We start from the raw sequence: 14347 nt of genomic DNA, 5'->3' as shown, positions 1-14347 counted from the left end.
CTCTTGTACATGTATTTATGTAACTCTTTGAAATATAACTGTCCAAGTGAACTCATGTGCTACACTTACATATTATGAGGTGGACCCCCTAGGGTTCATTGTCCATAGAGGTCATTGGACTTGGTCTCTACAATGGTTGAGGATCTATGGAGCTTGTTATTAGCAGAAGAAAATTTGCAACATCAGTTACTTTTACGTCATTGAGTCCTTGGGAATGGGCCTTGAAAAGAGACTAGAGAATTTCACAATAATTATTTTATGTTCTTCTACCCATTCCTTTCCTAGGATCAGCTCTTCTTATAGGCTACCCAATTCCATAACATAGAAATATCCATCATTAATGTGGGAGCCTATGGAAAATGATGTTTTTTGCCTACCACATTGCAGACCTTCCAAGCTCATGTTGGACTTAGAGGTTCATGTTTAGGTTCACTTAGAAGCATCTAGGTTTTGTAGGCTAGCAGGTTATACTTAATCCTTTCATGCAATGAGGGTAAGCATAGGCATTAGAGCCCATATGTGTCTTTCAGATTCATCAGCAGCTTGGTTGGTAGGGTTGAGTCTTTACCTTGCTCCTTCTGTGGTTGTAGAGAAACACAGCTTCTTAAGTCTTTGTTAGCTCTTTACTAGAAGGGGTTGAAGCTATGGCTTGAATTTCTCCCATTACTTGATGTGTACCTTGATCACTTGCTTGCAGATGGTTGGCTTATGCCACTTCATTGTTCTTTGTTCGCTCTTTGCTCCAGGTTTGTGGGGCTTCATCGATTTGTGTCTTTGTCAATGCACGTGCGGCACTTGTCCCATAGAGTTTATCATGTTCCAACATAGAGGCACGTTCAGAGATAAGAAGTGTACCTTCGTGTACCACATCAAAATTAGAACTTAAGCTAGTGACACACTCCAACACATTAGCATTAGGTACACTCACCTTTTTAATTTGGTATAGCTTTGCAGTATCCTCCTTTTGCTCCATGACCTGGGGTCTAAGGGAGTCCATAGACTATTGATGCAATATTTACGTTTTTATCGCTGATTTGGGAGGTGACCTAAAAGGTGAGGACTTGGGAGAAGCTCTAGGCCCTTAGGCTGCTCCTCAATTGGTGCAAACTCAAATTTCTCAACCCCATTGTTAGACTTTTAAGAGTTTTGTGCTTGCATTGCACCCAGTCTTGAGATAGGAATGTTGTCACCATTTTTGCTCCTTAGACTTAACTTTAATTCCAAAGCACTAAGTGGATGGTAAATCTCATAGTCATTGCCTTTTGTATCTTGCGCCTATAAGTGAACTCTATCACATGCAAATGGTTGAATATTGTAGAACTGTTAAGAGGTGTTTTTCCTTATTGGTCAGCCGCTTTTGAGAGAGAGAGAGAGAGAGAGAGAGAGAGAGAGAGAGAGAGAGAGAGAGAGAGAGAGAGAGAGGTTGAAGTACTTTCCCTTCCCATTTTTATATAGGTAGAGATCCTTACCAAATGAAGCAATGGGATTCACTAGAAATTGGACTACCAACATGTGCACAAACATTTGTGGCCAAGCAGTATTTGGACCTAGCTTTGTGGTACTAGGCTTTGGCTTCGAGCTAGAAGCTTACATGATTGGAGGCCTCTGACTTGGAGAGCACAGTTCCAATCTAGAAGAAGACTTTTTTGGATAATTCTACAATAGGAACAAAGATCCCTCCTTCTTAGTTTTCCCCATATTTGAATCCATTACTGGAGTCATCCTAGGGATCAAATTCTCATTTACCAATTGCTTCCTTGGAGAGACACTCTACAAGATCACTCGGGGCTTCCCAAAGTTGACACTATCTTGACTGAGAAGAGGGTTGTCCGACTCTACTAGCTTCTCCAAATTTGTTGCATGAATGCAATTGGCTTGACTAATTCGAGGCTCAAGTTGTAGTTTCACACTCATCAATGGCTATTTCTTTGGGTCAAGTTTTTTCGGCTTGATTTGGCTCTGCTCTTGCAAGTAGAAAATCGATGTTGTCCATTTTGATGCCTTCTGGATGTCATAAGTCAATGGATCAAATATCACTTTGTAAACATTGCCCAAGGCGTCCATATACACAATGGCTCTAGTGATGAGATCTCACTCAAGGTTGATTCTTGGCATAAGAGGAGGATCTAGTTTTTTATTCACCTTTCTCACAACCTGGAATTCCAATCCAAGTTCGTGTTGATACCTATAATCTAGTGGTAGGTTATTTTGGGTTTGGTCATTTGTAGCTTCTTAGCTCTGTCATCACTTTGAAAAAGTTGTTCGAGATCTTTTTCTTCAAACAATTGCATTTCTAGCTCAATGGGTGTCTTCAATGGGGTCTCACTAAGCTCCAAGTCTGGTCCATTTGTTATCTTTTCTGTTGCAGTGTCTACTTGAGGTTTAATTGGTAGCCTTTCAAAACAATGTTGTGTGGCATGCACTTTATTCCACTCTATGTTGGAACCTTTCTCAATAGTGTATTGTGATAATGAGAAGTAATTCTAAATGTTTGTCGAGGCTTGTTGGCCAAGGGGTCATGATTCTCGTCTCGCTATTCTTTTTGCATTGGTCTTAATAACCAATTTTAGCATAGGTCTCGATTGTGTTCATATCATAGGTCTCGATTGTGTTCGTATCATAGGTCTCTCGTCGTCTATGCTAAGTTGCAAGCTTTGTAAGTCATGCTTCTTAAATTCGAGTCATAAGGCTCCTTCCGATAGAATATATTATTATCATCGATATACATAAAACCTTTGTCAATGTGGTACAACTGCATTGTGGTTGGGTAGTCGATCAACCCAGGAAAGGCATCATTAGAGATTTTGTCAATGTCAATGTGTGCACTATCCTTATTTTGTTCCAATGTTGTCGTAGAAATCTGGACTGTCATCAGTGATTGGGTGCAGTCGTATGAGTAAGGTATCTAGCTCTAGGTTCCGTTCACTCTTGATGTAAATGTGGCCGCCAAAGTCTACATAACCCGCATTTTGGCTACAGAGACCAAAGAGCTGTAGTAAATTGTGCTTGCTTGACAAAATATGGTCATTTAGAGTGCATGATTTCTGACGGTCATTTACATACAAAGCATTTCCTCATTCACAACTTACTAGGGATCTTTGGTCCATAACTTATTGGAGATCCGAAACATGTGCTTGCAATAGCCATTTTGGAGCTTTCACTTGTTGAGGGAGCTCAGCATTTCAAGGAATCTTCTTTCTGCATTTTGGTTGTCACTAGAGGGAATGGATCACCTAAATGCCAAAAGTGGCATTTCACTCACAAAGTTTGCGCTTTAGGCACCAAAGGAGAGGCTTCGTAAGCAATTTGTCATTAGCCAGTCGTGCTTTGGTGGCCAACGAAGTGCTTTGGCTATAGCTTGGTTCTTCGTGTTGGACTGTGCTTTGAGAGAGTTTGCCCATACTAAGGCATAACATACAAAGGGTGGATGAGAACCAATGACATAGCTTCCGATCATTAGACTGCAAAACGGGCAAAAACTGCTGCTGAAGGGGAACATCAAGTGAAAGCACAACCCAAATATCAGCACGCATACACAATGCAAGCCAAGAAAAAACATTCGCTTGCAGCGGCACGCATCCTACACCCCGATGTTAATCCCATGTGACTTGCTCCAATGAGAGCACCAATGCCACACAAAATCTATCCGACAACTTGCACACAGAATTCAAGACTAGCGAGGAGTACTCAACAGAAAGCATAACATCATCAAGCAAACAAGCACCCTCACCCTCTCGCAGTGCCAAATCGAGCCGTCTAATCTATGGAAGAAAAGAAACAAGCTTGGTGCTAGAGGACAACCCTGCCGCATAGATCGAGACAATACGAATTGTATATAGTCGAGCTGTCAACTTCATACTACATTGTGGTAACTGTATATTGTGAAGCTGTCAACTTTGTACTAAATTGATTGTGTCTTGTTTCAAGGTAATTTCGTAATAGTATTCAATCCTAGTCCTTGTCTTTCACTAAGATTTAAGAATTTGTTCTTTTAGAAGTTGTAGGGTGGGTTCTAATTTCAAGGATAAAATCTATGTGATGTCTTATCATTGTTTGTTTAAAGTTTACTTGTTTCAAGTCTTAGTTAAGTAAGCTTCTTTAACTTATTATGCTCATGTAAAACTTCTCTCATAATTCGTAAGTTTAGACTGTTCTGACCTTATGAAGCTGCTGCTGCTCTCTCTGCTAGACATCAAAAGTGGATGACACAGAGATCAACAATGGTAACGAAGGTCCTCGACAGTCTTTCTAACCCTAAATTGACGCACCTTTGTTTCACTCAGAACATACTTTTACAGGTAAAGAACATGATGACAATAAACTGTCAAGCATCAAAATATGTACCATGCAAAGGCATCAAATATTTAAGAATTCAGCCTTGCCTGAAAAATTAAGTCAAAAGGTGTATAAAATGGAGATATTGACATATATACATGTCTTGTTCTCAACAGGGGAGACTGTCTTTCATACATTCCGACTGTGGATGGCACAATCCTCCTCTACGCCTTTCAGCTGTAACAGGCTGTTGTTTGTGGGAGGCTGCAACAGCAAGCTTTCCAACTGTATCACACGAAAATCATCACATACCCGCACAAAAATTCAGATGTCAATGGGACAAGAATTCTGCTAAAACTTAAAACTATGACAACGACAACTTAGAAACCCACAAAGATCTACACATCACCGCAACTGGACTCTAGAAAACATAATTGTCACAAAACTTTTGTAAAGTGTTTTCTTAAAGCTTGATGACTCTTTTAAATCTCCAAGACCATGTGGTCTCATGCACACGAGTTATGAGGTTGGAAGCGGCTTTTGAGGTCTTTTCAAATGCTTTTCAGTAGATTTTACTGGAAAATGGTTGTTTTTATCCTACACACACATTTCTATATACTTTGTCACTCCTCTAATGCTGTTCCATAATCTAAGGCGATTGGTCTAAACTCATATCATAGCTTCATGGCTAAGACTGCATGGTCAAAAGATCAGCTTAATGCAGATGCATTTCCAGCTGCTGACGAGTGTATGTATACAGGGCTGAGAGACAGCGCCAGGCCTTCTTTAGCTTGTGATGGCTAGAACCTTTCTTTATAGTGGGGCATGGTACCCACTGAAACTAAAAGGCCTCTTGCTTCGGCATTTTTACCCTCCCATGTATAGTTCTTTCCCTTCATCGTGGGAGAGTCTTTCCCTATCTGTTCACTTTTCCCTCGTGATCAAGGTGACGTAGCCCATTGGCAGATTTTAAGACTTACGGATGGATGTTTCTTGCACAAATAAATAAATATGAGAGAGAGAGGAAGCGAGAGAGGATGTGTGCATGTGCCCATGCACACGTCGACTCCTACATACATCCAAGAAGAGTAACCTAGAGCGCAAAGTCGTAACTCATGACAGTCATGGTATACACTGATGCACGCACACGCGCGCACACATTTTTTTGTTGTAAATCTTTGGGATTAATTTACTAGTGGGAAACCTCAAGGCAAGGAAAACACACAGAAAAGATCATTCATAGGAAAGCTGATGCATCGTGATATCACCAACTTCCCATGCAAAACATAAAGATTGCCGAAGGGAAAGCTTGAAAAACTGAAAGGGATCTGCATCAAAGCGAAGGAACATGCAGTCGTTACGTTGACGCCACAAGATCCAATAGGCCCAAAATTTCACCCACATAAAGAAGACCACAAATCGCTATAAGGAACGCGGAAGAATGCCAAAAGCCCAAAACCTTTTGTGGAAGACCGTAGAGGGGAAACAGATCCGCATACAAGCTGCTATGAGGCGAAGAAAATCTCTAGTAATGCAGCAATCCCAAAGCAGGTGATTAACAAACTCTTCCACAGTCGAGCAGCAGACTCACCGAGGAGAGCAGATATCACATGCACTGAGAAATGAGCCCACCGGGAGAACTCCAAGCAAGCATTGCCAAAGAAACAATCGCTCCTTCAAAGGCAAGTGGCTCTTCCAAAGGGCAAAGAGTGGCTTCTTCCCTGATTTGTTCATTGCCCATAGGACATTACAATGGTCAGCAATCCAAGACCGTGGTAGAAGAAGAGCGTGTACCTGTCTAGCAAACATAGCCTCAAAGGGCGAGTCCCGAAACAACCAATCAGACATGCGAGCACCATCAGCAACGGGCGGGATGGGCAAATAGTCAAACAGCATGTGCTGAAGAGCTCTCCAAAGCTGACGGTAATCTATACTCAATCCAAAACGTCGAGCGGCAAGGGAAAAGTGAAAAGTGTAGCCCGACTCATCAACCACATCATCAACTACTCGAAGGCCACGACAAGAGAGAAAGTATGTCTGGCAAGGCGAACGGTCAACCAAAGTAAGAGAGAATGCCCGAATCCAATAAATACTCCAATCGAAGCAAATTCCCTTCCCACTGTTGTTTGATAAATGAATTGTAACCTCCTTCCAAGCAAAAATCAAACTCGAAGCAGGATTGCATGAAGCCTTGCAAAAGGCTATGAAGCCTTAACCTCGAGGTAACTTGCAGATACTTATGGAATCATCTCGCATAGCTGATGGAATACATGACAAGGGTACTCCCAGGAAGATTGAGCAAAGCACCTATCATGCCAAGCAGAAGGCTCTTCGTCAACAATCTACCTCTACTTCTTCTTCTCAAAAGAAGAAAAGAACCGCCTCCGATGCAGAAGCAAAGCCAAATCAGCTCAAGAAAGGGAAATATCTCTCTCCTGTTGAATTGAGAACCTACATCAGCGAAGGAAGATGCTTCAAGTGTGGACAAATTGGACATATGAAGGGTGATTGCCCTACCAAAACCCCGCAACCACCTTCTTCCAATGCAGTCCCAGATGTACAAGGGAATACAACCAAGGATGGAAAAGAAAGAGCTCTTCTCAAAGCATGGGGTAGCATCAACAACCAACGGGCTCTCATTCTATTTGATCCTGACAGTACAGACAATTTTATCTCTACAAAGCTAGTCGATGACCTGAATTTACAGCCCAACCATTTTGGAGTTTCTATTCAAGCACAATCTGCTTTCAAAGGACAGAACTTCAATTCTACTCCAATCATAGGGAAGCTGAATTTGAAGGCGACAACTACAAAGATCAAGAGTCTTTCAGGTAATGGAGAGCCGCCTATAGCGGGGTCAACAAACTTCATGGCGGGTTGTGTGCGCCATTAATGCTGGCTTCTTGAAGCGTGTGATGTCATCTTGGGAATGCCTTGGCACTACAAGATACATCCCATTCCTGATTATGTTCAGAAAACTTTATCCTTTGATCATAAAGGAAAGCATTATCTTGTACTTGCAGATGCAAGTGATTGGCGTATCCCCATCGTCAATCGCATTGCAATCAAGAAAGTAATGAAAAAGTGTGTTTCAGCGTACTTAATTTTTGCAAGAGAGAGAGAGATGTGTATGCTTCACAACTTTCTTTCTCTTTAGAGCAAAAAAGAATTAAGTTATTAGAAAGTTTTGAAGATTGTTTTATAGATGAACTTCCAAATGAACTCCCACCTTCTCAACTTGAGGATCATACCATTGATTTGATCCAAGGAAGCTCTCCTCCAAATCAGCCCCCTTATCAAGTTAGTCTAATGCAGCAAGAGGAAATCCTCAAACACGTTAACGAACTTTTGAAGAAGGGCTTAATAAGGCCTAGTACTTCTCCATATTGTTCACCTGTCTTGCTAGTACAGAAAAAGGATGGCACATTCCGCATGTGCATAGACTATAGATCTCTAAACAAGATCACAATCAAGAACCAATCGCTCGGATTCATGGCATTCTTGATAAGTTACAAGGAGCAAGTATCTTTAGTCATATAGACTTGAAGAGCGCGTATCATCAAATCCGCATAGCTCCTCAGGATGTGCATAAGACTTCATTTAAAACAACCTTCGGGTTGTATGAATTCTTAGTGATGCCTTTTGGACTCACTAATGCACCAGCCACATTCAACAGAATGATAGATAGAATCTTTCACTCATATAGAAGATTTACAGGCATTTTCTTTGATGACGTCTTAATCTTCTCAGAGACGGAAGACGAACACTATAAGCATCTCGCATTAGTGTTTGAAGAATTACGCAAACACAAATTATTTGTGAATGCTAAGAAGAGAGTTCTTTTTAAAAGAAATTTACTACTTGGGCCATATAGTATCTCACAACCAGGTGAGAATGGGCCCTGATAAGATTCAAGCAGTTGTAGAATGGCCTACGCCAACTACAGTACATGACGTACGAAGTTTTCCAACCTCTGTTCGTATTATCGGCGTTTCATTCGAGCCTTTGCCGTCATAGCGGGTCCTCTCCATGATCTGACAAAGCAGCAGATTCCATTCCATTGGGGGCTTGGACAAAAACAAGCTTTTGAAAAGCGTAAGTACCTACTTAGTCACGGACTTGTTCTCACCGTCCCTAACCTTCGCAAACCTTTCGAGGTGTACTCTGATGCATCTAGAGATTGTGTAGGAGCAGTTTTGAACCAAGAGGGTCACGCCATAGCCTACGAAAGTCGGCACCTACGAATCTCTTGTGGAGAGATTCTAGTTCCTCATGATAGATAGTTGTCATTGCATTGATCTTTGGATGCCTGGAGAGAGCATCTGCAACCACATTCTTTGTTCCAGAATATTGCTTGTTGACGATATAGCGTATTATCCTACGAATGTCCTGCTTCGGTTTGAGAAAGATCGATTGAAAAAGCGAATCAGAAAAGGGAAAGATTTTAAACTTTCCCATAGATTTTACTCCCTTTCGAGATTACAGATAAAGTCAATGATGTGACTTTTAGATTGGATTTGCCTTCTCATTGGCGCATCCATAATGCTTTTCATGTAAGTCTCCTCCGACCATATGTTGGTCCTCCTCCAATGGCGCCAGTACAAGAAGATCCTCCAGAAGTCGAAGAGACTGAGGAAATTCTTCAACCTGAACAGATAATACACCTCTCTCAGAGACAACTAAAGTGCGGGAACCTACATCGAAAGTATTTAGTCAAGTTCAAGAATTACACCCCTTTAGATGCAAAGTGGATGACTGAGTCCGATCTCAAGGACTACCCAGACATCTTGCACAGTTATGTTGACGCTCTACAGTTGATGTCAACTGTTTAGAACCAAGAGGGATGTAAATAAAGTCAGACCTTGTAAATAATTAATTTATTTAGGAGAAAATAATTATCTAACTAGTTGTGTGCACATCAGATTAGATCTAGCAGTTCTGGGGCCTCAGGTGCGCCCAAGTTTGGGAACAGAGCACCTCAGAGAGACCCTAACAAAAAATACCCTGAAGCCCTAGTGATTGGGAAATCGACTTCTCAATGAAGGGGTAGATAGTAGCCTCAGATTTCAGGCTCACAAAAATACGCGCGCTAGTGCAAGCACAGGAATGAGATGGGTCCTTAGAACAACAGTAACCCTAAGGCTTGAATTATTTTTACGGCCTTAGGATAAGTCGATTGAATTATTTTAAATGGTTGGTGTTGGACCAAATGGCCAGACAAGTGTGAACAGGTAAGCCAGAGCAGTGTCGGTACGGCATTGTGCTGGGAGCAGTTAACATTTCATTAATAGCATCTGTATGTGCAGTTGTGAGTTAATTTGCACATTTCATTAATAGCCTAGGGACTTTCAAATGTGAAAGTTGAATGGTTTTAAAGTTATTAAGTGTGCCACTTGACACACTTACCAATGCAAAACTAGCTCTAGCTCTCTCACTCTCACTCTCACTCTCACCCTCTCTCTCTTCCTAGCGCCCCCTCTTCCTGCTAGCTTGATAAGAGCACCTCCTCCCCCATATCTCAGTGCTGGCAGTGCTCCTACCCCTTATTGTGAGTATTCTCTACGCATTGGAGCCCTCCATGGAAGCTTGAGAGCAGCCCCTTGCGACATATGTGGTGGCCTCGTGCTCCCATTGTTTAGAACAAGGGTTCTCATAGCCATAGCCAGCTTTTGGTGAAGTTTCATCGCGAGAAGTTGCAGAAGGCACTCTCTTCGTAGAGTGTGGTGGCCGTAAATTCTCTTTTTCCAACCCTTAATCATCTCTTTTAGGGTGAATTTCAGCAAAGTACACATAGAATCTAGTTCTTCTCTACCTACACTATGCATACACAAAGTTTGGTGCAATTCCATCACGAAAAGGTCTCTATTTTGGCATTGAAAGGTGCTCAAGTAACATTTTCAGGTTATGTGCAGAAAATTACAGCAAGCATATGTGCCTCCATTTTGCGTGTTTCTCCCTTGTTTTTATTGCAGGAATGATTATGCATAAAGGGACACAGTTAGCGGAAGGTAGACTCTCTTTTTCGAGAGCTTACGTTGAGTTTTACGGAAGATAGACTCTCGTTTTCGAGAGCTTCCCAAAATCTCATAGCAGAGGGAAAATCCTCTCAGTATTCAGAGAGTAGCTTTTGCACTCTCTCAGTCAGAAACAGAAAAGAAAGAATAGGGGACGGGCTATTGCCCCGTTCCTGTGCTTGTAAAGATTCTCCCTTAGTAATAAAGATAATCTCTTTATAGGGGGGGACCATCCCATCTTCTGGTCCCCAATGAGGTGTCAAGCTTTCTCTCTCTCTATCTAATTCTCTTGAGTATTTGAAGTACAATTAAAAGTCAGTTTACGCTTCCGTATTTTTGTGACATCAAGAAGGATGTAGACGACTTTGTACACAGTTGTTTAGTATGCCTGAAGGTCAAGTTTGACAGGCATAAGGCACATAGATTGTTACAACCTTTACCCATTCCCACCCGTCCCTGGGAAAGTATTGCTATGGATTTCATTTTTGATCTCCTGAAGACAAGCCTTCTTCTTCTTCTGCTACTTGTTCTTCTTAGGGTTTAGGCCCCTCGGCTGGCATCTGTAAGTTGTCTCCATTCTTTAGGCTTTGACACGTCAGCAGTGTGTGGCACACGTAACTAGGGTAGTCAATCCCCTTCTTGCGCTTTTTCACTTGCTTTTTGGATTGATTTTTGACATCCAAAAGCTGATTGATCCGAGTCTGAACACATCCTTGGAGAAGAAGGTTTCTTGAGTGCCGGTTTGATTGGTGGTTCGGTGGCTTTCTGCCACTGAGTGTGCACTTCAGCGATGGATTACTGAGACAAAAATTTTGCAAACTGAGGGTCTTTCGCAAATTTGATCATCTGCTTTGTGCACTCGTCAACCACGTCAACCAGCTGTCAACGTTTCATCTCTTGAAGTTCGTACTAAGTAGGCTGAGGTGGCCTGTACTCTTTCTCTGTAAAATCGTTAAAATCTTTTGCACGATCTCCTCCCGCATCAACAGATGCAGAAAAAGTCGATTATTCTTTCCGGAATCCATATGTGTCGCGAAATAAGAGATTGGATTTCTCGGCAGAAGAGAAATCGGTCGTGCTCTGATACCACTGTAACAAACTTGGACACCCCAAGTCGAGATTCTACCACGACACAGTAGAGATTTACTTCAAAACAGTTTACAAGAGACGGCACGGCCCATTGTAGTTCCGTGCCAAGAGGTATTGGCCCCAAAGATTGGTGCCCCTTCCGGTATTTAATTTTATATTAATCTGTGTGCAAAGTACAAAGAGCCCGTAGGTGCTCACTCTTAGTCTCTACGTCCAAATGCCTGAGAAGTGAGGCCCTTAAGCAGAGTCCCAAGATCAGTTTAAACTCCAAAATCAAAAGCAACTGTAGCAAAAGCTGCCGAAAACAACCAGCACAATTTATAGATGTTGTTAGCGCTTTTTAGAGAGATCTGTAAGCTGCCACGTCAAGGTCTGTCTGGTCCTCTTAGTCAAAATTTCATTGGCCTGTCTGGTCCTCTTACTTATTGGTCAAGGTCTGTCTGGTCCTCTTAGTCGAAATTTCATCAGCGGGGTAGGTCAAATTCCCCGAACGTATCGAGACCCGTTTGGCATGTCCCATTACTTGTTGTATAGACTCTGACTTTGTTCAAGGCAGTAATCTCGGATCTCTGTAGGGAGTCCGCACCAAAACGGCTCAATCTGTTCTTTAAAGGTGACCTTCTTAAATGAAGAGGTCGGTAGAAAAGAATCCCAAAACCTCTCGCAATACGCGTTCAAACTATCACCCTTGGTCATCCAAAGATGGCTCCAAGCGGTTCTCACATCTCGTTCGTACTCCTAGGTCAACCAAGAAGAAATAAAGAGCCATTTGAACTTCAACCACTTAACTGGGGCTTCTTTCCTCAGAAGAAGAGTGGACCACCATGTTCGAGCATTCCCTTTAAAAACGATGCGGCCCTCTTGATCTTTGAGTGCTCTGAATAATGCCGTCCAGAGAAGGCTATGTCAAACTGTTGAATGAAAGCCAAAGCTCTCGGAGCATCTCGGAATCCAGAAAAGGATTCAAATTTTATTGACTGTCAACCCTCTTTAAATTCCTTTGACTTCTTGCTCTTATCTTCTGAGGAAATCGTACTGGTTGGCTCTGTAAAAGTGCTTCTTCTTCATATAAAACATGTGATCGTCAGAGTCCGAACTGTCAGAGGATGACTCCTCCATAGAATTATCAGAAACTGGTCGGAATCTGATCTTCTTTGCCTTTTTCTTGTTGTTTCCAAAGCGTTGCTTTTTGTTTCGCTTCTTGCCCTTTCTGTCCTCCTCGCTCGAGTCGGAAGAGGAAGAGCTAGAACTGTCAAAAGAAAAGGAAGAAGAACTAGGTGGTCCTTCAAAACGCACGCTTCTTCTGTTTTCGTGCAGATGCAAAAGAAGATTGACGGCCTAGGTAATCGGGGTAGTCAGTCCCCTTCTTGCACTTCTTCAATTGCTTCTTCTGTTTTCGTGCAGATGCAAAAGAAGATTGACGGCCTAGGTAATCGGGGTAGTCAGTCCCCTTCTTGCACTTCTTCAATTGCTTCTTCAATGGCTTCTTCGATTGGTGGTTCAGTGGCTTTTTGCCACTGAGTATGCACTTCAATCATCGACTGCTGGGTCAAAAATTTTACAAATTGGGGATCCCTGGCAAACTGAAGCATCTACTTTGTGCACTCGTCAACTTGCTATCAATGTTGCATCTCCAAGAGTTCATACTGTATGGGCCGAGGTCCGTACTCATCTTTTGCTAAGTCGCTTGAATTTTTCGTATTGCCTCCTCTCGCCTCAGCTGTTGCAGAAGAGGTCGATTTATTCTTTTCAAAATCTATAGGTGCCGCGAGAAAAAGAATCGGATCTCTGGGTAGAAGAGAAATTGGTCGGGCTCTGATACCACTATAACAAACTTGGACACCCCAAGTCTAGATTTTGTCGCGACGCAACAGAGATTCACTTCAAAACAATTCACAATTCAAGAGTCGACACGGCCCGGCGTAGTTCCATGCCAAGAGAGCTTGGCTTCAAAGACTGGCGCCCCTTTCGGTATTTCTTTTATATTAATCTTTGAGCAAAGTACAACTCCCGTGAGTGCTCGCTCTCAGACTCTGCGTCCACATGCTCTGAGAAGTGAGCCCCCTTGGGTCACTTATAAACATTACAAGGGGTCCTAAAAGCAAGCTCCAAAAGCATGAAAACTCAAAAGCAACTCAGTCCCGAAAGCTATCAAAAACAGTCAACGCAGCCTGCGTAAATCCGTACAACCATGTCAGCAGTCAGCACGATCTGTGGCGTCTGTACAACTGCCACGTCAGCACACTTCTACACAAGTTTTAAGATCTGTGTCCCTTGGGCCCCTCGTCCCTTGGTCATATGTCACAAAGTGATGCTATGTCTACCCGAGAGCATGCGGGAAAACCCTAATTCTGCATACCCTAACCCTAAAACCTGCAAACTCTAAAATCTGCCAAAACCCTAACCCTAAAAACTGTCCTAAACCCTAACCCTAACCCTAGTAACAAAAAAGCAGATTTTCGGAAAATGCGCTGGCAAGCTGACGTGTCACCGTACGGAAATACAGCCCAGCGACGCAAATTGCCAGGTTTTGGCTACGCAATTTGGAGTTTGTGAGAGAGAACTCATTTACTTTATTTTTACTCTCTTGAGAGAGAGAGAGAGAGAGAGAGAGAGAGAGAGAGAGAGAGAGAGAGAGAGAGAGAGAGAGAGAGAGAGAGAATTTTTGCTTTTAACTGAAGCTTTTGGGGCTCTGCTTTTGGGCATCCCCTGTAAAATTTAAATAAGCGGTGAGGGCTCACTCTGCAGGGCATCTGGACGCAGAGTCTGAGAGTGAAACCCTAACCGCTCTCTTGTACTTTGACATTGATTAATACATAAAGAAATACCAAAAGGGGCGCCAGTCTTTGGGGCCAATATCTCTAGGCACGGAACTCCGCCGGGTTAGTGCAAATCTATTGTGATCTGTGGATTGTTTTGAAGTGGTTATTTGGTGCTGTGGTGATTGATTCTTGACTTGGAGTGTCCAA

The 14347-nt window shown here is 42.5% G+C and overlaps 1 protein-coding gene across 2 annotated transcripts in view; it reads right to left on the bottom strand.

Moving 5' to 3' along the window:
• Positions 1–4269: 4269 nt before the first annotated feature.
• LOC147450001 (uncharacterized) overlaps positions 4270–14347 on the bottom strand; it is a 108226-nt gene continuing 98148 nt past the window's right edge. For both annotated transcript variants that reach the window (XM_086522346.1, XM_086522347.1), the window contains one exon: positions 4270–4560. In XM_086522346.1, coding sequence (XP_086378472.1) covers positions 4465–4560 — 96 coding nt within the window. In that variant the 3' untranslated portion in view covers positions 4270–4464. The remainder of the gene's footprint in view (positions 4561–14347) is intronic.

The sequence above is a fragment of the Adiantum capillus-veneris genome, chromosome 10 (genome assembly GCF_014529385.1).
Source record: "Adiantum capillus-veneris isolate H3 chromosome 10, ASM1452938v2, whole genome shotgun sequence".
NCBI lineage: Eukaryota > Viridiplantae > Streptophyta > Polypodiopsida > Polypodiales > Pteridaceae > Adiantum > Adiantum capillus-veneris.
This window is presented reverse-complemented; position numbering and strand designations above follow the sequence as displayed.